Source organism: Ovis aries, chromosome 3 (genome assembly GCF_016772045.2).
Source record: "Ovis aries strain OAR_USU_Benz2616 breed Rambouillet chromosome 3, ARS-UI_Ramb_v3.0, whole genome shotgun sequence".
NCBI lineage: Eukaryota > Metazoa > Chordata > Mammalia > Artiodactyla > Bovidae > Ovis > Ovis aries.
The window spans coordinates 199,629,059-199,649,839 of record NC_056056.1 but is presented as its reverse complement, the minus strand read 5'-3'; the positions used below and the strand labels follow the sequence as shown (position 1 = coordinate 199,649,839).

General features: G+C 39.2%; 1 protein-coding gene and 2 non-coding genes across 4 annotated transcripts; all 3 read left to right on the top strand.

Moving 5' to 3' along the window:
- The first annotated feature begins 310 nt into the window (after positions 1-310).
- On the top strand, positions 311-20,636 carry STRAP (serine/threonine kinase receptor associated protein). 2 transcript variants are annotated; one of them, XM_015094916.3, is made up of 10 exons: positions 311-731; positions 1,468-1,603; positions 9,389-9,470; positions 10,285-10,357; positions 12,523-12,619; positions 13,183-13,320; positions 16,928-17,064; positions 18,798-18,947; positions 19,311-19,373; positions 20,064-20,636. In XM_015094916.3, the coding sequence occupies exons 1-10, from the start codon at positions 620-622 to the stop codon at positions 20,123-20,125; spliced, it is 1,050 nt and encodes a 349-aa protein (XP_014950402.1). In that variant the 5' UTR covers positions 311-619; the 3' UTR covers positions 20,126-20,636. The 2 variants fall into 2 exon arrangements, with proteins under 2 accessions (XP_014950402.1, XP_014950403.1); XM_015094917.3 differs by having other exon boundaries at positions 19,308-19,373.
- LOC114114234 (small nucleolar RNA SNORA23) lies at positions 12,041-12,224 on the top strand. The gene has a single exon (XR_003589064.1). It is a non-coding gene; the product is annotated as a small nucleolar RNA SNORA23 (small nucleolar RNA).
- TRNAC-ACA (transfer RNA cysteine (anticodon ACA)) lies at positions 17,184-17,255 on the top strand. The gene has a single exon. It is a non-coding gene; the product is annotated as a tRNA-Cys (tRNA).
- Positions 20,637-20,781: the final 145 nt, after the last annotated feature.

Genomic DNA, 20,781 nt, shown 5'->3' with positions numbered 1-20,781 from the left:
CAACCCACAGAGGCCGCCAGGTTCAAGTGAGCAGTACCCGCTTTCGCACCTGGCAACTCTGCCCAGAAACTCCATGGCCACTGCCGTTCTGGAGTGAGAGCTCAGAGATCCGCGCCCCCACTTTGAACCAGAGCCAAAAGCTCCGCCAGAAGCCGTGCGTACAGGCGGGGGCCAGCGTCAGGCGTCCACCGTACGTGCTCTCGCGCCGGCGCGCTGCCGTCTTCGCGCCTGTATGCAGCTTCTGCGGGGCGAATCCGCCTTCCCGCTACTTCGTCACTTCCGGCGGACGCTCAGCGTCTTTCGTGTCGTCACTTCCTGTCGGTACCGGTGTGGACGGTACGGGTCGTGGCCGCCCGTTCTCCGCTTCTCCCCTTCCCCTACTCTCCTCCCTCCTTCCCTTTCCCTCCCTCGGCGGCGGTCGGTCTCCCGTCGCGGACTCCCTGACCCGTCCCTAACCCCTTCCTGACCTTGGGGCCACCGGATTGGCCTTTTTCTGTGCCTTGGCCCAGCGTCAGTATCGGGGCGGGGGCCTTGAAGAGCCGGAGGCGCTGCCACAGAGGAGAGAAAAGACTAGACGACCCCTCGGCTCTGCAGCGCGATCTCTCGGCTCGCCGCCGCCATGGCGATGAGGCAGACGCCGCTCACCTGCTCCGGCCACACGCGGCCTGTGGTGGATCTGGCCTTCAGTGGCATCACGCCTTATGGCTATTTTCTAATCAGCGCTTGCAAAGGTGAGCGGGGCCGCTAGTCGGGCCCCTGATGACTGAGGTCGGGCGGAAAGCGAACGAGGTTGGCATCCCCATTGCGGAACGAACTGCGGCTCTCGCAGCGTTTGAGGTTAGGGCCCCACGGCGGGCTGATGGGGAGAGGAGTAGTTGTTAGGACTTCCGCAGCTGACGCCGAGAGGCTTTGCTAAGTAATGCCCCTAAAGAAGGCTTCTCGTTTTACCTTTATTGCTATTTTTGGAAAAGCTGAACTGTGCGCGTGCCTAAACGTCCCGGCCAACAAACAGTGTAAATATCTCTCAAGGATTTGGCAGAATGCAGCAACTAGGCCAGGCCTTACTTTACGAAGACTTAGCGTTCCTGTTATCTTATTGAATAGTCTCTTCTCGTATGGAATTTTTCACTTCCGTTTTCCACCTTTCAAGTGGAAGCTGTGTGTGTGGGTGTGTGATCGAAGCTGAGATTTGTGTTAAGAAGTTTGTCCAAAATAAGACTCAAATCTAGATTGTTTTGACGCAGGTCAATCTTCACCTAGTTACAGATGCTTCCCAGAGAGAATGTGCAGCTGGGTTTCTCATTGAATTTATTTCTGAACAATCCTTAGTGACCCCAGTGAGTGAGAATAGTTCAGACAACAAAAACAGTTTCCACTTTGTTTTTCAATATGATCGTTTTATGTTTGAGTCTTAGATTTTAAGTCCTCCGAACTTCTAAGTCGCATGTCTTCTTCAATATTTTTTAGATGGTAAGCCTATGCTTCGCCAGGGAGATACAGGAGACTGGATTGGAACATTTTTGGGTCATAAGGGTGCCGTTTGGGGCGCAACATTGAATAAAGATGCCACCAAGGCAGCGACAGCCGCTGCAGATTTCACAGCGTAAGTGCAGCCAGAAATGGCCACCTTCGGAGTTCTCTGTGGATTGTGCTCTGAAATGATCAAAACGTTGTTAAAGGTTACTCGTGAAATTCTTACTGCCTACCATATGGAACACCCCGTGTTTGATCGCACCAGAATTCCAGCCTGATCCTACTTGCTTCTTTCTCTTAAATGGTTCTCAGACTGTTCACAGAGACTCAAATGACTTCATTTTGTGTAGGGGTGAAATCTAAATTGTTGATTTTCCCCTTGCATCTAGATTATCGTCATCTTTGTTGACTGCACTAGCAGAATGTCTGCTGATGCCGTTATTTCTTATGCCACTGCCATCTTAGTTCAGGTCCCTACCACTAGTCGTTTCTCATCTGTTCATCCTCCCTGGTGCTATCAGTTTTCCTGAACACAAATATCAGGTCACTTCTCTAGCTAATGCTTTTCCTGTCTTAACTCTGGTTTGTCAGAGATCCATGACCTTGGGCATACATTATTAGAAGCTTTTAAAATACTCATATAAGTATGGGTCTGGGTGGGGGTGGGGGGGCTGTAAAGTCCCCAACAACAGTTTATTTCCTTGCTAGAAGTTCTTCTAGGTGATTCTGATGTGCAGCCTTTAATCATCGGCCTAAAGGTTAAATTTCAGTTGTTGCCTCTTTACACTTTGGCCCATCCTAGTTCACCATCATCATCTGCCCTGCACACCCCGTGCCCCACAGTCTGGTTATACTCATTGTTGACAGAAGGGACCTTACTTACTCTGATTTTTGGCTTTGCATATATTATTAAGCTGACTTGCCAATGACCCACTTTCCTGTCTGCTCATGTGTGTCATGTCCTACATAACCTTGGTACCTCTACTTCCTAATGTTTATGACTTAGCAGACACTTAAATGTTTAAAGGAAGGCAATGTCAAGGGTTATTGTACATGTGTAGACTGTTAGAGTTGAGAGTCTTGAGAGTGAAAGAGGTTTTTAAAAATTGGTTTTTTTAAACAGAATTTTACACTAAAGAGCAATTGTGAATGTGTTTGTTGTGCCTTTGTATTAAGCAAATTAAACATACTAGGTTTATTATGAAAAATAAAGGCAGATTGATTGAGGTGGTGCATACATGACTGTATTTGTTGAAACTTGTAGAGCTCTGTGCCGTGGAGTGAGTTTTACAATACATAATTTTTTTTTAATAGAATTTTTAAATAAACAGAGGGAGATACAATCCCATGCTGATGTGGGATTAAATTTGAGATGATAGATCAGTAAGAAAAATTAAAATGTCAGTTTGAACTTTTTTCTTTGCCTTCAAAGAATAGATGTTGTTATGTTTATGCATAACCATTGTAAGGGTTTGTGCTCTGCCCTATTGTGAGTCTATGCAATTCTGATAAAATAAGGAACTGCTTGGTTTTATGTAAATCCTTTAATGTCAAATGTTGGTTTAGAGGTCGGCATGCATGCTTATAATGTGACAGACTCCTTTGTTAATTATGGGATGTGAAAAATAGGAAGTAAAAGTGCTTCTCATACAAGGAAGATTTGTGGAGGACTGGAAGGTGAGGGTGGAGAAGGCAGTGGCAACCCACTCCAGTACTCTTGCCTGGAAAATCCCATGGACGAAGGAGCCTGGTAGGCTGCAGTCCATGGGGTCACTAAGAGTTGGGCGCGACTGAATGACTTCACTTTCACTTTTCACTTCATGCATTGGAGAAGGAAATCGCAAACTACTCCACTGTTCTTGCCTGGAAAATCCCATGGACGAAGGAGCCTGGTAGGCTGCAGTCCATGGGGTCACTAAGAGTTGGGCGCGACTGAATGACTTCACTTTCACTTTTCACTTCATGCATTGGAGAAGGAAATCGCAAACTACTCCAATGTTCTTGCCTGGAGAATCCCAGGGACAGGGGAGCCTGGTGGGCTGCCGTCTGTGGGGTCGCACAGAGTCGGACACGACTGAAGTGACTTAGCAGCAGCAGCAGGAAGGTGAGGGTGTCCCTTCCCTCTTTTTACTCACACTGTTGGCTGTGTTAAAACTTCTGCCTCTTATAGTACTTATTGACTTACTTGTTGCTTCTTGAGGCCATGGGCCATGGCTTATATTTTTTTGTATACCTGGCTTGTTCAGCACTTTGTCAAACAAATAACTTAAGGAAGTTTCTGAAACAGAAGGACTAAGAATGGATGAATTACAGATCTTGGTTTTGTTTCTGGGACATGTGTCTCCTATGAGTTCAACCTATTTTTTTCCCCTTCGATTTCTCCAAAGTTTATTTTTTGCTGAGTCCATTAGGAACATTGTCACTGGGAGAGAATGTCATTGGTTTCATAACAGAGATAGAAAACTGGAATTAACAACTCTGCGACCCCAGGGACTGTAGCCTGCCAGGTTCTCCTGTCCATGGAATTCTCCAGACAAGAATACTGGAGTGGGTTGCCATTTCCTTCTCCAGGAGATTTCAGATATTTGTTAGGTGGATTTTTAAAATGTCATTATTGAAACTAGGTCCTCGGTTTGCTAAGTTAATAGTTAATAAAGTGATATTTTAAATTTGATTAGGTAAAATGTAACAAAATCTTAGACACTACAGACATTAGCATTAAAATAGATGATCTTTTAAATTGCATTTCTGGAGAGATTCGTTTCTGTTAATCTCAGTTATGTGTTATCTGGCTCAAACATGAGTGCTAATGACATGAGCAAAATGCTCTGTCTTGCCTGATGGACAGTCTTGCTCTGATCTGAGGCTTGTACAGAAGCTTGTTAGGAATGATACCCATCTCTGTAAAATCTATGAAGACCTGATGTACATTTGCAAATTGTAATGCCAGCCCTTAGGAAAAGAAACGAAGTGCATTAGATAGAAATTACTGCTCATGTGATAATTACTCTGAAATGGAGAGAGAAAAAGGTGTGAAAAATATGGCACTTTAAATATTTAACAGAGCTCTGAAAAGAGTAGTCAGGATTTTATCTTGCTGCTAGAAGCACAGTTATCTTTGTTTTTAGGTCACTAACAGCATTAATAACCCAAGTCATACATTTGAGGACGTTTCTCTGTATAGGTATTCAGTGTTGTTTTGGGGCTTTCTTAACATTTCAGGTCTTAGTGTCTGTGTTTACACGGGGTTATTAAAAACATGAATGCTGGGGCCAGATTGTGTTTGAACCCTGGCTCCATCCTTTAGTAGCTCTGTGATCTTGTGAACTTTATTTAACCTCTCTTTTTCGCAGTTTCATCATCTGTAAAAGTGAGAATAGCAATAGTGCCTACCTCTCGTCATGAATGGACTTCCCTTGTGGCTCAGCTGGTAAAGAATCTGCTCGCAATGTGGGAAACCTGGGTTCAGTCCCTGGATTGGGAAGATCCCCTGGGGAAGGGAAAGACTACTCACTCAAGTGTTCTGGCCTGGAGAATTTCATGGACTGTGTAGTCCATGGGATCGCAAAGAGTCAGACACAACTGAGCAACTTTCATTCGTCGTGAATATTAAATGAGTTGATATGTTTATATTTAGAATATTACCTGAAGTCTAGTAGCTATGTAAATGTTAACATGTGTAAGATAACACTGATAGCTACCACCCCAATAGACCAAAGTCATGTGTTCTTTTGGAACATCTGTGGCTAAAGCCAGGAAACCTTTGGGTTTCATGCAAGGAAGTTCTAGTAGATCTAAAGAGCAAGAAGGAATACTTTTGGTTTTTTTCCCTCTCGGTTCAAGCTTTCAGATGCCATGATGTAGTGGGAAAGATGTAAGCATTTGCATTAAGCAGGCCTGAATTCAGGCTTCCCTAGTGACTTAGTGGAACCTGCCTGCCAGTGCAGGAGACGTAGATTCCATCCCAGGGTCAGGAAGATCCCCTGGAGAAGGAAATGGCTACCCACTCCAGTATTCTTACCTGGGAAATCCCATGGACAGAGGATCCTGGTAGGTTACAGTCCATGGGGTTGCAAAAGAGTCAGACACAACTTCGCAACTAAATAACAAGGCCTGAGTTCATGTGCTAGCCGTACTTTGTATTTTCCATTTGATCATGAGATGTTTCTTAAACCTCTTGTTTCATATTTGTCAAATGAATGTAAGCCAAGCGTGGTTTGGGGGCAAATCAGAGAGATTTTTTTCACTTACATGCCTGAATCTAGCCTTGTGTTGCATAGCAGGTGCTTGGTTAGTGGGAACTGAGACTTAACCCTCATTTGCTGTATGTCTGTCTGTGAAGTGTGGGGATGTGTGCATCCTTTCTTCTCATTTAATGACCTGTATGGGCTCTGCCGTTACGGATCTTGACCCAATAAAGAAGAGCTCCTTAGTGTAATTTTAGGTGTCATGTTTATCTAAAGGAGAATTTTGTCCGTTTTTCTTATAGACAAAGTATATTCAGCAGGGCTGGTCCGTGAGTCAGTTTGGAATGTTGTCTTGAAGTAATTTGGGCAGGCAAGTCAGCTGAAACTATCCCTGAAACACCATTCTCTTTATATCTTTTAATTCGTCTTTTAATTCATAGAGCTAATGTTACCACCACATCTCCTGATCCTCTTCTTTTTTTTTTCCTCTTGTAAAAAGCCAATAGGAAGAGCTAAATTTTCTCTGAGTAAGGTTCTCAATAAATCAAAGGTGCTTGTGTCTCCTTTTTGATGGCTTGGCCATCATGTTAAGACAGGCAGTCATTTTCCCGAAATAGCTTAATTTTTTGTTAAGGCCTTAAAGAAATATGTTAAGCAGCCCCTCTTTTGAGACTGGTAACTCCCTTCTCAGAATATGAAAAGTATTGAACAGATAGCATTGATCATATGCAAAAAACTGAGGACATAAGAGGTATCACTAGTTTAGGGAGATGGCAGGTACATCTTAAGTTGTACAGAAATGAATGCTACAGGATTAGCTGTTGAGAGGGTATTGTTAGTGATGTTTCATTAACCATCTTCCTTAATGGACCCTTCCTGCCATTTCTCTCAGGGAGCTCTATGGAGGATGTCCTTTCCCCTGCTTTGATTTGATCCCTGTAGCCAGCTAGTTATAACGTTTCTTTCCTGGAGTTTAGGTTATTCCAGATTCCTTTTAGGATTCTAAGCTGTTTTTAGGACTCTTATTGGGAATAATGGAAATGTGCCAAAGTTAGTACAGGTGACTAGAACATGTTCTATTGGAGAGGGTGGCACTCGATTTTACTAGTGTATCTAAGTGGGAGGAAAGCGAGTGTAGATATATTGGCCCTCTGGATGGTGCTAGTGCAGTCGCTCCAGTTCTTGCCTCTGCAACAACGAATGGACATGATCTAAGCAGAATAATTAGATTTTGGGGAGTTTGGGGAAGATGATTGAATATCCTTGAAATTAGTATCTCTAAGGACATCACCCAGAGTTTCTTTGAGACTCGAGAGTATGTGAATAGGATAGAGATTTCAAATATATTTGATATTTTCTTCACTTTTGATGTGCTTAGTCGCTCAGTCATGTCCAACTCTTTGCGACCCCATGGACTATAGCCTGCCAGATTCCTCTGTCCCTGGGGATTCTCCAGGCAAGAATATTGGAGTGGGTTGCCAGAACCTTCTCCAGGAGATCTTCCCGACCCAGGGATTGAACCTAGGTCTCCTGCGTTGCAGATGGATTCTTTACCGTCTGAGCCACCTCGGAAGCCCTATGATACCTTCTATTATTATAGCAGTCTAATCTGTGTGAACTCTTCACCGATTTCCCTGTGATTAAGCGTAAACATGTGGACAAAACTAAAAGTAAAGTAAAATTAAACAGTATAAGCTGAGTTCTGTGGAAGAACAGGAAGGAATGGTTGACAGAAGTGAGAAAAATAGAAAGTTTAGTGAAAAAATAGCATTAGTGGTAAACCCTGAGGATGAGTAGAACTGTGATAGCTGAGAATGTAAAGTTTGTTGTTGTAGCTCAGTCGCTAAGTCGTGTCCAACTCTTGTTGCAATCCCTTTGTCCATGGGATTTCCCAGGCAAGAATACTGGAGTGGCCTTTCTGACCCAGGGATTGAGCCCTCGTCTCCTGCATTGGCAAGCGGCTTCATTACCACTGAACCACCAGGGAAGCCTAAGATTATAAAAATACAGACTAAGTAAAACGCTATGAGCAAAGACAGAGGAGCCATGGCTTGTGTGAGGGATTGTTTATAATCTGATGTGACTAGATTCAGAGAAATAATGCAAAATGAGGTTGGGAAAGTAGGGTTGGACCAGAGAGTTGAATTGGAAATGGGAGAGGGTGGAATAGGTTTCCTGTGCAAAGAGAAATTAGTCTTTGAGAGTTTAGTAGCAATGCCACTCACAGTTGACATTGTCTCTCTGAGCATACTGTTACACTTCTCTACAATGTTTCCATTTTTCCCCTGGTGTGTTTCTCCATGCTCTTTAAGGCTACTGGTTTTGATGCTTAGATTTTCTGGACTTCCTGACATAAATGGTGGTGTGGTTTTTGTTTGTGTCTCTATAGCCGTGTGTGTTTGTATTTTATTTTATCTATTTATTTTTTAAATTTATTTGACTGCGTTGGTCTGGGTCCTAGTTGAGGCACTCCGGACCTTCATTATGTCATGCAGTGTCTTTCATTGTGGCTCTCTGACTTAGTTGCTCCCCGCCTTTTGGGATCTTAATTCCCTGACCAGGGGTGGAGTTCATGTCACCTGCATTGCCAGGCAGATTCTTAACCATTGGGCCACCAGGAAAGTCCCTTAATTATATTTCTTAAACATATTATTGTATATATACATATATGTATATATATATATTCCCCCCCGCCCCCCCCCGCCTCAGCTAAAGCTAACACTACTGAAGCAAGAACTTTGGGGTCTTTTTTTTTTTTTTCCTCCCTTTTGTCTCCCTTTTGAGTCTTGAGTAACATACTTGATACGTTTATTCTGTGTTTAATGAGTGAAGAAAAAAATACTCCTTGCTTTCTCTGTTTTTCTTTTGTTTTCTCTGTTTTATTGTTCACTTTATTCCTAAAAATAAATGTCAATTACATTAGAATGGAATTATTAGAATAATTATTATGGAGCATAGCTTGTTCCTCATAACAATTTCTTTTTCCCATGTGGAAGGTTTTGTTTATTTTTCATTCACCTCTTCTGATCTAAATGAGTTTTTTCTTCTTTATTGTTCAAGCTTTTTTATTTGGGAGAACTTCTTAACAGTATTTCTTTGAACTATTATTTAATCATTATCCCCCAGCATACACATACGTACATATGTGTGTATAGACACACAATCACACATATACTTTGGGTTGGGATGGGTTTGTTGGAAAACCTATAATTGAGAGATTTGAAAACTTATAATTAAAATCCTCAACATTAGCATTATGTAATCAAAGGCTGATACTTTGTGTGGAGGTTAATTGGACTAGGATTTGAAAATTAAGTCAACTTTGAGGTAGAGATGGGAGAGTATTTTTTTCTCTACTGTCTTGATTTAAAATTTTATGTAATCTCTTTTTCCTGTAAAAAATTTTAAAGTATTTATTGTTTTTCATCTCTTGTTTCTTGTGTATATGAGAATATAGATGAAAAAAATTGGAAAGGTGAAACTGAATTTATTAAAATGTTTGCAGTCGTGTTATAAGAATATTATGGCTACAGGCTAAAAGGAAAGTAAGGATTTATGGTTCATGGATCTTATTTACTTAAATTTGATCTTTTCCATTGTCAAAATTATATTGCTGTATCATTTTTACCTTATAATACATTTATATAACATCTCAAATAACTTGTTTGGTAACTAATTATCAAAATTACCATATGTTTGTCTTTTACTTTTTTATGTTTTACTTTTAGCAAAGTATGGGATGCTGTCTCAGGAGATGAACTGATGACCCTGGCTCATAAACACATTGTGAAGACGGTGGATTTTACGCAGGTATTAGAAAGTGGAATTTGTTTTAGGGAGTTAAATTGCTGTTATTATAGAATATGTCTGTGGTTTTAAATCTGATTGGCTTGTATTTAGTTCCTGTTTGGTTTTGTGGGGGAGTATTTTGTATATGCTGATTACATTTGATTTGACTTTAGATTAAACTATATACCTTTACAGTTGACTCTTGAATAAAACAGTTTGAACTGTAGGGTCCACTTAACATGAATTTTCTTCAGTGGTAAATACTGCAGTGTTACACAGTCCACAGTTGGTTGAATCTTTGGACGTGGAGGAACTGAGTGTTGGGGGGGAACCACATATATAGAGGACTGACTGTAACTGATAACGTGGATCTTCCACTGTGTGGAGGGTGGTGCCTTAATCCCTGAGTTGTTTAAGTCAACTGTATTTTTTCTTGGTTGATCCTATGAGATTTTTAAGAACCCTGGAACTCTTGTATCAACAGTAGCAACAAACATCTAAAAAACCCAAGTAATGTTTCCCAGTGACTTAGAAGGGAGAGGATAAATTTGAGATTGTCACAGTCATACTGCTCAGTAGGCAGCGGGATCAGAGCCAACTGAGAGAAGCCATGTGGTTGGTGGTGTGACATTTGAACTGGGAAGCTTACAGGATTTGGCAATTATGAGAAAGATAAATGCTCTATAGTATTTTCTCAGGAATAATTGATCTGTGTGCATCTCTTTGTGATATCTGTGAGCTTTATTTGCATTTTATGTAGTATTGAAGAAGCTGCAAAGAGGTATAACTATTAAAGTAGTTAATCTAATACCTGTCTACTTGTATGTGTTTTCAGGATAGTAATTACTTGTTAACCGGGGGACAGGATAAACTGTTACGCATATATGACTTGAACAAACCTGAAGCAGGTAATTTTAATTCATATGTATTTGTGGTTTTGTTTTCTTTTAATTTAAATAACTTTTCCTGATTAAAGGAATTCATGTTCAGTACTCAAATTAGGAAAATGTAGTCACAAAGAAAAATTTTAATCCACCACCCAGTCCGTCCCCCACCCCCATCATGTGGCATCTTTTATTCCCTGACCAGGGATCAAACCCACACCCCCTGTATTGGAAGCTTGACCACTGGACCACCAGGAAAGTCTCATCATCCAGTATTATTAATTAATGACTTTCTTTCTCGGTTCATGTTTTTCCAGTCTTTCTTCTTTTTTATTGCAGATTTTTTTAAATAGATTTTTTTTACACTATTAAAAAGAAAAGTTTATCCTGATAAATGTTTATTATGACACTAAGTCTTAAAAGGTACATAACAGTGTTAACTACCTTTTGGTTAGAAGGAGTGGTTATTATCTGTAGAAGGTGAGAAGGGTAAGAATTTTCAATGTAAATATACATACTTAGATTTTTGAACCACATGGGTATATCAGCTATTCAGATGAATGTTTAAAATCTGTGGTAATTTTTTCATGTCTTTGAATACTCTGTTCATTCTTTCTATTGACTGTATGACTTTTCCATTCTATGGATAGGCAAACTAACCAATCTCCTATTATGGCCTACTTGGGCTATTTACAAATTTTCAAGATTAAAAGCAGTGTTATGCTAAACATCCTTATAGTTGCAGATATTTCACAATTGTTTCTGTAGCATATCTACATAGAAATAGAATTGTTGGGACAAAAAGGAGATATATTTGGAAGCCATTAATAGATACTACCAAAGAGGCCACCAGTGAAGTATAAAAATGTACCTATATAGCCAGCCTGTTCTAGCAAACACTGATAACTGGCTTTATCTTTGCCAGATTAATAGAAAAATTCTTATTAATGTGAACTTGAAAAATAATTCATGAGGTGAAAATAGTCAAATACCATTTAAATTTACTTTTGTGGACTAATAAGCACCTGTTCATTCTATTACTGGGTTTAAAATTTATTCTCATTTGTCATTTGCTTTTACATTTTGTTAGTAAGTTTTGTGTTATACACATTTTTAATAATTGGATGGTGAAATCTGTCATTTCCTCTATAAATTCTCTCAGTGCACAGAAGTTGTAAGAGATACATTTTCTTCCCTAGTCCAGATCTTCACCTCCATTTTGCAGTATTTCAGTGCTTTCCTAGTCACATGCTGCATATTTTAAAAGCTACCAAAATATGAGAAAAAGTTTTATTTATTATATATTAATTGGGTTCTTAAATTTTGTGTTGTGGGCACAGTTTATTCGTAAGTCAGTAAGCTTTAGAAGCTTATAACAAAGTGAAAGCTACATTGGAAGTTAAGCAGTTATCCTCGAGATGCCTCTTCTAAAGGTATTTCTAAGGTGAGGAAACAAACTGCGTTTATGTTTATTCTCCTTTGGTACCTGGGAATTAATAACTTTATGCTGAAACATAGCAGACTACTCTGACCTCACCAAATCAGTGTACCTTCTGATTCAGCAAGATAGTTGAAGGCTCAGGCAGATGGCTTTTGTCTTTTCCCTTTCTCAAAGCTGCCTTTTGAAAGTGACTCTTCCACTGTCTTGCATTAGTAAGAAGAGCGTTTCCCCGTCAGATGCCAGATTAGAAACTTCAGGGGACGGCTGCGATAATGTGTGCATGGTTATCGTCTGTGTCTGATAGCAGGGTCTGTCTGTGTTTTGCATTGAGTTCTTGCTATCCACACAAACATCATGTAGCCGAAGAGTAAGCGGGGATCATAGTACTGGTCTAGTGTGGTCTCTTTGGACCTGTCCACCACTGGCCAGCCTCCAAATTCCCACACACAAAACTTTGGGGATAGAGATTGTTGCTTCAGGGAGTTTAATGTAAGATACCTGTAGTAACTTTTTCTTTTAAGTGATGGTGCAGGGCGGGGTGAGCAACTTTAAATGTTCGATTGTTAAACTCTGAGGTATAAGTAACTATTGTTAATCCCAGTTTACCAGTGAAGAAATGTAGCCTTCAAAAGGTTAAGTGGTTTGCCCAAAGTTAAAGTTGTATTGAATGGTATTGCCTGCAACATCTGCTTTTACCCAGACATAGCAGGTGTATTAACAATTGTCTTTTAAATTGTCTTATCTGAAGAACCTAAGGAAATCAGCGGTCACACCTCTGGTATTAAAAAGGCTTTGTGGTGCAGTGAGGATAAACAGATCCTTTCAGCAGATGATAAAACTGTTCGGTGAGTAATTTTTCTTTAATAATTTTAAGTTTGAAAACATGTTTGACCTTGGAGCTTATAGTTAAGTTTTCTGTAACTATCATGTAGGAAGAATTGTGTCTGAACATTACAACTGTGGCTGCATCTGGGTCACATATTTTTGGAGCTGTCTGTTATAAACATAGAGTGGGATTCACAAGACTTAATTAAAACTATTGACATCTTTATAAGCAGGTGCTCTTAACCTGGGTGAGTGGACTGGCTGGCCATAGGGTATTAGAGTGTAAGAACCATTATTTAGAGCAGTGCTGAAATTGATTAGATTAGGAGATGATCTTAATAGCATAATTATTTGGGAAATATATTTAAAGTATTCGTTTGACTTTACGAACAAGCTACCAAATAATTTGATGTTTTGTGCGAAAGCCACATTTCTCAGTATCATCTATAATTTGTGAGTTGGAGTGGAGGTTGTTTTACTGCAGTTGTGGTTATTTTTTCATTGGTTAATCTGCGGGTGTAATTTAAGCTGTAAATATTTTTCTTACATGAGTAAATACTACCTTCTTCTCTTTTTTATGCAGCCTTTGGGATCATGCTACTATGACGGAAGTGAAATCTCTAAATTTTAATATGTCCGTTAGCAGTATGGAATACATTCCTGAGGGAGAGATTTTGGTAATAACTTATGGACGATCTATTGCTTTCCATAGTGCAGTAAGGTATGTCTGAGAAGTATCTTCATTATCTTTTCTGATAACAAAGGGGCAGTTCAGTGTACTTAACATTTGCAAGGCATGTACTAAGGTATTTAATTATTTTAAAGGCAAATCTTGGCCTATATGATATAATATGGAAGAAGATTGTTTCCATACCTAATAATAGTGAGTTTTTTGAAAATTTGGTAGACTTTAATCAGAAGAATTAATCAGATTAATTTCCAGGTGTTTGGGACATTTATTGGTAAAATTTAACAATTTTTAATGTATATTTTTCTTTGAAGATCCCTAGACTGATGCTGTAATTTATATTGTTCATTACTCTAAAACCTCTGTGATCTTGATTCTGCCATTTCACTTTAAAATTTCAGAAAAATTAGTGATTTTTCTTTCTGTTTCCAAGTAGGGCATAGATTTAATGAGTTCTTTAAAAGCAGACTTAATTTTATGATTATAAATATATTAAATGCTTATGTTGGAAATTTAGAAAATAAAACTTTAAAAAACTTGGGTATAATCCTATAGCCATAGAACCAGAAAGTTGCTGGTAGCTGTGTCTTTTGCTAGTCTTTTTTTCTTTGAGGGCTGTGTGTGTGTTTGTATGTGTTTTTTTCTTTAGTTACAAGGATCCGTATAATTTTCATTTTTTTATTCTAAGATATTCTTAGCCATTAAAATTCTTTGGAAACATTTTTACTAGGTGTATAATTATAGAGTCTGAGTGAGTGAGAGAGTCACTCAGTCGTGTCTGACTCTTTGCAACCCCATGGACTATATAGTCCATGGAATTCTCCAGGCCAGAATACTGGAGTGGGTAGCTGTTCCCTTCTCCAGGGGATCTTCCCAGCCCAGGAATCAAACCCGGGTCTCCCACGTTGCAGTCGGATTCTTTACCATCTGAACCACCAGGGAGGCATTATAGAGTCTACCATGTCACACATGAGTTCCCCTGTTTTAACTCTGAAGTGAGATTTATGATCACATCTCTTGCATGTTTCTTCGCAAGAGAATCCTGTCGGTAGAGTTGTCAGTGCAGAGGTCAGGAGTGTCATGGCTGGCGCAGTCTGCAGCCTGCGTGCAGCTTTGTCACCTTCCCCTGCCTGCCCATCCCGGCCCTGGACAGGTGCCTTCCACATGCTGCACTGCTCTCGGGTGGGTAAAATCACAGAGAAACAGGAGGGGATAACAACAGAACATGGTGTTTGAATAGGGATCAACAATTTTTCACCGGAATCTTCAGGAGATGTTTAGTCTGCCTGAAGTTGAAACAAGGTTGAACAGACAAGATGAGCAGGTGCTTTGGAAAGTGTGAAAACTACTAGTGAGCTCTGTTCTCCTCTCTCAGGAGAAGTAAGTGAAATTAGTGAAGCTCTTGCAGAAAAGCCAGGACTTGTCAACAGATCTTGTTAATGAAGATGATGGCCACACTGAGTAGCTCTTCAGAATTAAATGAACTGATGGTTGAAGAAGCATGTGAGAAATACAGAAAATCTATTGAGAAGTAAAAATGGAACCCCTGAATAAACTAGTTTAAGCAAACAAAACAGAGGGTAGGCATGTGTTTAAAGTTCTTAGTGTACATACCACATATTTGATTTCAATAAAGAATGTACCACATTATATTCTGACCAGCAGTCCTGACCTTTTCTCTGTAAAGGGCCACTTGCAGAGCTGAGCTTCATTGAATGGCTGAAGAAATGAGAAGACAATCAAGATGGAGATGAGCAGTTAAGAATGCTAGAGAGTTCACACACACACACACACACACACACACACACACACACACACACACACAGTGAATTGATAATGGACTATTATTGCCCCAAACCATTAAATTGTGCAGCTGAGTTCATTGGTTGCTTCTGGACTTGGGCAGCGTGCAGCCCTGCTGTAGAACCTTGCCTGAAATGGTAGTGGTGGAGGTTTGCTGGCCTATTAAATATTCTGCCATTTAAGCCAGAAAGTTGCTATTCAGTGGTCCTGCGTAAGTCATGACTAACTTTCATTTTCATGCTTTGTAGTGTGTGATGATGGGAGTAGGATGGCAGCATTTCCGAGCTGAAATGCTCTAATGTTTTGTGTTGGAAGCCTTTCAGGATTTTTAGGGTTAGCTTGGAAAAGGGTTAGCCGATGCCCAAACTCATTGATGTTCAAGGGAAGTTGCTGTTATGCATGGATTTTTATTACGTGGCTATAGTCTCAGATTTAGTTATTATCTTATAGCCTGATAGTTAAAAACTGAGCCATTTTGAGCAGTTTCATATTTCACAGCATTAAAGCTTTTTCCTTTGCAGAAAGTTGAAAGTTCTCAGCAGCTGAAAATAATGTACAAATAATCCTTTATATTAGTTAATTGCTTGCTGTAAAAACTTCTTCTGTTTACCAAGTAATGCATGTTTGTCCTGGAAAAATTAAACAATGCAGAATTAAATTTTTTTTTTGTTTTCAAAGTAAGAATCCTAGTACATTAGCCATACGGTTTTCGTTAACCAACCTAGTCATTTCCAGGAAGGCATTCACCGCACAAAATGGATATCCCTCTATCGAATGGGCTGTATATTTTGCGTATGAATTTCGCTTGGGCATAGTAGCCTTCTGTGTTTTTTTTTCCCCCCCTAATATTATTTAGATATGTTTTTGTTTGGTGTTTTTCCTCTTTTAAAAATTATAGTTGACTTATAAGATTTAATTTCTGCTTTACAGCAAACTGATTCAGTCATACATATACATTCTTTTTTATAGTCTTTTCCATTAAAGATTTATCACAGGATATTGAGTATATTTCCCTCTGCTCTACAGTAGGGCCTAGTTCACCCATTCTCTATATAATAATTTGCATCTGCTAACTCCAGACTCCCACTCTATCCCTACCGCATCCCCCACCCCCCTTGGCAACCACGAGTCCATTCTGTCTGTGGGTCTGTTTTGTAGATAAGATCATGTGTCATCTTTTAGGTTCCACATATGTGATATCTTAACGGCATTTGTCTTTCTCTTTCTGACTTACTTCACTTAGCATAATAATCTCTAGTTCCACCTATGTTGCTGCAAGTGACATTATTCATTTTTATGGTTGAGTATATTATGTACCACATCTTCATTATCCATCCACCTGTCGGTGACCATTTACTTTCCAAGTCTTGGCTGTTGTAAACAGTGATGCTATGAACATAGGGAAGCCTGTATCTTTTTGAATTATAGTTTTGTGTGGATACATACCCAGGAGTGGGATTGCTGGATCATAATGGCAACTGTATTTTTAGCTTTTTGAGGAACCTCCATACTGTTTTCCATAATGGCTGTACCAACCTACATTCCCACCAGCAGTGTATAAGGGTTCCCTTATTTCCACACCTAGAGGGGTTTGTTTGTTTTTTAGCAGCACTTTGTTGTTCAGTCACTGCGTCGTGTCTGACTCTTTTCGACCCTATGGACTGTAGCCTGCCACGCTCCTCTGACCTCCTCACATATGTCAGTATGTTTGAATAAATGGATATGGTATTATTCCTTAAGTTTTAGAATTTAGGAACATTTTAAATGTAACATTATTTCCTCATATTATTTATGAAATATTTCAAACTTATAAATATTGTTTAATTTTTTTTTCTAGTTTGGACCCAATTAAATCCTTTGAAGCTCCTGCAACCATCAATTCTGCATCTCTTCATCCTGAGAAAGAATTTCTTGTTGCAGGTGGTGAAGATTTTAAACTTTATAAGTATGATTATAATAGTGGAGAAGAATTAGGTAAGTTGTCTTTTTTTTTTTCTCTTAAGATTATATAGGTACCTTGATCAAAGGTTAGGTTTCAGTGATTAACACCTCAGTTAGCCAATTTTTTTAGCTCCTACTTGGTTTCTAGTTCTTCCCTTGTGGTTCAGTCGGTAAAGCGTCTGCCTACAATGCAGGAGACCCGGGTTCGATCCCTGGGTTGGGAAGATCCTCTGGAGAAGGAAATGTCAACCCACTCCAGTACTCTTGCCTGGAAAATCCCACGGATGGAGGAGCATGGTAAAGAGGGGTCGCAAAGAGTCGGACACGACTGAGTGACTTCACTTCACTTCACTTCACTTCGCTCACTTGGTTTCTAGCTATCCTGCTTTACAGTCCAATGAATTTAAGCTTGTTAGAATTGTACACAGAGAATAAAACACAGTTTTGTTTTGTTTCTTTGGGAAAACTGATGGATTGTGTTGGGTAAATGGAACCTCAGTGAATACACTAAATAGAATCTATTTTAATTGTTCAGTGTTCATAATTTATTGGTTGAATATTAAGTGACTTAAATAGAGATTCTTTCCTGTTTTTATTTAATGTCACTTTTCAAGTTTTAGAATGTTTGGCCACATGTTTTATTCTCTGAAGAAGAGAAATTATTTGCTGGGTATCTGAGGTTGCAATTGGTGAATATAGGACCTTGGACGCAGACATTCTTATTTCAAAATCTCAAATTCTTTCTACTCTTATGATAATTTTTTATATTCATGATATCACAGTTGTGATATTCCCTGAGAGAAGCTTGTGCATGAATGTCTTTGAGTTGAGAGGACATGGAGACAGAATAAGAACATTGGTCTAATAAACAGTTTCAAAAACTGGTAAGGTGATGAGGTGTTAGAAAGTAAGTGAGAAAAGCTCGGAAATAAGGATATGCCTTAAACAGAACAACACCACTACTAATGTGTACATTTTCTCATTAAACTCTATATAGGATCGGTATTGATCCTTTATCTTCATACTCTGATCGAATGACGAGTGGACTACAGCTCGTCTGCTAGGAGAGTATGAGAGGCAGAGTGTGTAAAAGAGCTCCATCTGGTGGTTCTCTGTAGTCATAGTAAGAATTGCTTCCTTGGTAAATAGTGAGTTTAGGATTTGAAAATGGGGATTGAATTGGTAGACTTTAGACTTGCTTTCTGTAGACTTGAAGGTGGGGTGTCATTTACCTCCCTTTCTTTTTCTTTTTCTTTTTTTTTTTTTTTTTTTGGTTTATTTTAAGAGATTTCTAGATGTCTTTTTAAAATTTGTTTTTGGCTGTGCTGTGTGCAGCCTTTTCATCTAGTTGTGACAAACAGGGGCTCTTCTCTGGTTGCGGTGCTTGGGCTTCTCATACTGATCTCTCTCCTTGCAGAATACAATCTCAGTAGTTGTGGATTGTGGGCCCTAGGGCTTTGGCTTAGTAATTGAGACATGCAGCTTAGTTGCCCCGCTGCATGTGGAATCTTCCCAGACCAGGCATCAAACTCATATCCTCTGCTTTTCGCGGGCAGGATTCTTAAGCACTGGACCATCACGGAAGTCTCCTTTATCTTTATTGGAACATGAAGTCTTGTTTTTTTGTTTTGTTTTGTTTATGATGAGAACGACTTTAGTTTTAATTCTTTGACTTTGCCCTCAGGAATTTCACATCTTCTCTAGTGTATCAATACTTAATGTCCTGTTTAAGTATTAAATTATCTAATACGCCTTCTCTTTCTCAGAATCCTACAAAGGACACTTTGGTCCTATTCACTGTGTGAGGTTTAGTCCTGATGGAGAACTCTATGCCAGTGGTTCTGAAGATGGAACATTGAGACTATGGCAAACTGTGGTAGGAAAAACATATGGCCTTTGGAAATGTGTGCTTCCTGGTAAGAATTTTTATTCATAATTTTGTATCATTTTTCATTATTGATTCTGTCTCTGTTTCTATCTTCTTTAGAATAAGGTTTAAGCAAAGAGTAGCCTGATGAATAAATCATCCATTAATCTCTGAATACTACTACTTATTGATCCTTACTAGTAAAGTAGACATGTTTTTAATAAAAATGCTGTTATTGATCCCAGGTAGTTACAGTTTGGATCTAAAAGTCTGAATCTGAAAGATATACTATTTTAGAATTACAGTTATTAAAAAAAGGTGTTTTGGTGTACTCTTCTTGTTGTTAAAATACTAGAACTTGCTCATGATGTTGTAATTCATGTAATCATCATTGCTTTTCTTTTCATAGAAGAAGATAGTGGTGAGCTGGCAAAGCCCAAGATCAATTTTCCAGAGACAGCGGAAGAGGAGCTAGGTAAATACTAACAGTTAACTTCTGTAGGGTCCTGGAGGAAGTATTAGTTAACTCATTGGCAAAATCTATTCAATGTAAGCATATACTTAAATAATTGAAAGTTTAAATATATGTATATTTATATATACATATAAATACATAAAAGATAAATCATTTTAAATACCTACTGCATGGTACTAGCCACGGAGATGTAGCATGGAGATGACTGATATGGTTACTCTTAAAGAACTTAGAGTTTGACTTAGGATGCTAAAATAAACTGTTGCAGTTGTAATTTTTACTTAACACTTGTTAAGCACCAAGTGCTCTTGCCCAAATATAGAATTATAAATTGTAATGTGCTCTGATCAAATATAATATTGATTTAAATTCAAATCAATAAAAGGGAGCCAGATCTTCAAAAATTTGACTTTAATTCAGTGTCTACTAGACAGTTGAAGTCACTGAAAATGTAGCCCCAAAGAGAGCCCGCCTAGAGCGGAAGAGCTCGCTGGGAAGTGGTCAGGTCTTTCCTTATTGCTTCTTAGTGGCCTGGGCTCCTCACTCGTGGCGTGTGTACTGTTCTCTTCTGCTTCCCCTCACCAGCACGCTTGAAAAACTTTTGATTCATTCCTTAATCTCACAGAAATATAGAGTGACTTCTTTCCTTCCTTAAGTCGACTAATGTGACTTCCTGTTTTTGAATTGTAGAAGAAATTGCTTCAGAGAATTCAGATTCCATCTATAGTTCAACTCCCGAAGTGAAGGCCTGAGCATCAGGCAAATGCCACAGACAGTACATAACTTACGGACTAAAACAAGCAGAGAAAAGCGTCAGCCTCCAGAGTTACTCTCTGCTTACAGCGACATGAGCAGTAAATAATGAGGAATATGAATTAGCTCCAGTGCTGGAACTAACCTACTTGGTGATACCTATGAGTGAGAACACAAGAGTATCAGCTAAAGGCAGGTGGGGTTATGCTCTTATAATGTGATGGTCTGTTGTCTTTTTAATGAGTATGTGTAAGCCAACATCCAATTTCTCTTATTACAATTAGATTTCTTGTAGCTGTTTATGTTATTATGAAGAGGGAAAGTATATTGGCCTATTTTTCTGACTTTTCCCTTAAAAGCAGAAAGCTGGGTTTGTTTGTTTTTTTTTTGCTTTAGTTATAAAGAAGAGGGAATACATGATAAAGTAACAGTTTGATTTCTCTTTTATTGTACACTGCTTCTGAACATCTAATTGTTTTTAGTTGTCTCAATAAAATGGCTCTAAAACAATGCTGTGTGTGTTTATTGGGGAAATTGATAGATTTGAGTAGTTGGGATGTTTTGGCTGTGCCAGGTCTTGGCTGTGGCACTTGGGATCATTTTTTCAGTTGCAAATGCAGGCTCCTAGTTGCAGCATGTGGGATCTAGTTTCCTG

Coding starts and splice junctions, on each gene's coding strand:
- STRAP (XM_015094917.3), top strand. CDS start 620: ATGGCGATGAGGCAGACGCCGCTCACCTGCTCCGGCCACACGCGGCCT. Junction 10,358..12,522: donor CTTGAACAAACCTGAAGCAG/GTAATTTTAATT, acceptor TCTTATCTGAAG/AACCTAAGGAAATCAGCGGT. Junction 19,374..20,063: donor GACAGCGGAAGAGGAGCTAG/GTAAATACTAAC, acceptor TTTGAATTGTAG/AAGAAATTGCTTCAGAGAAT.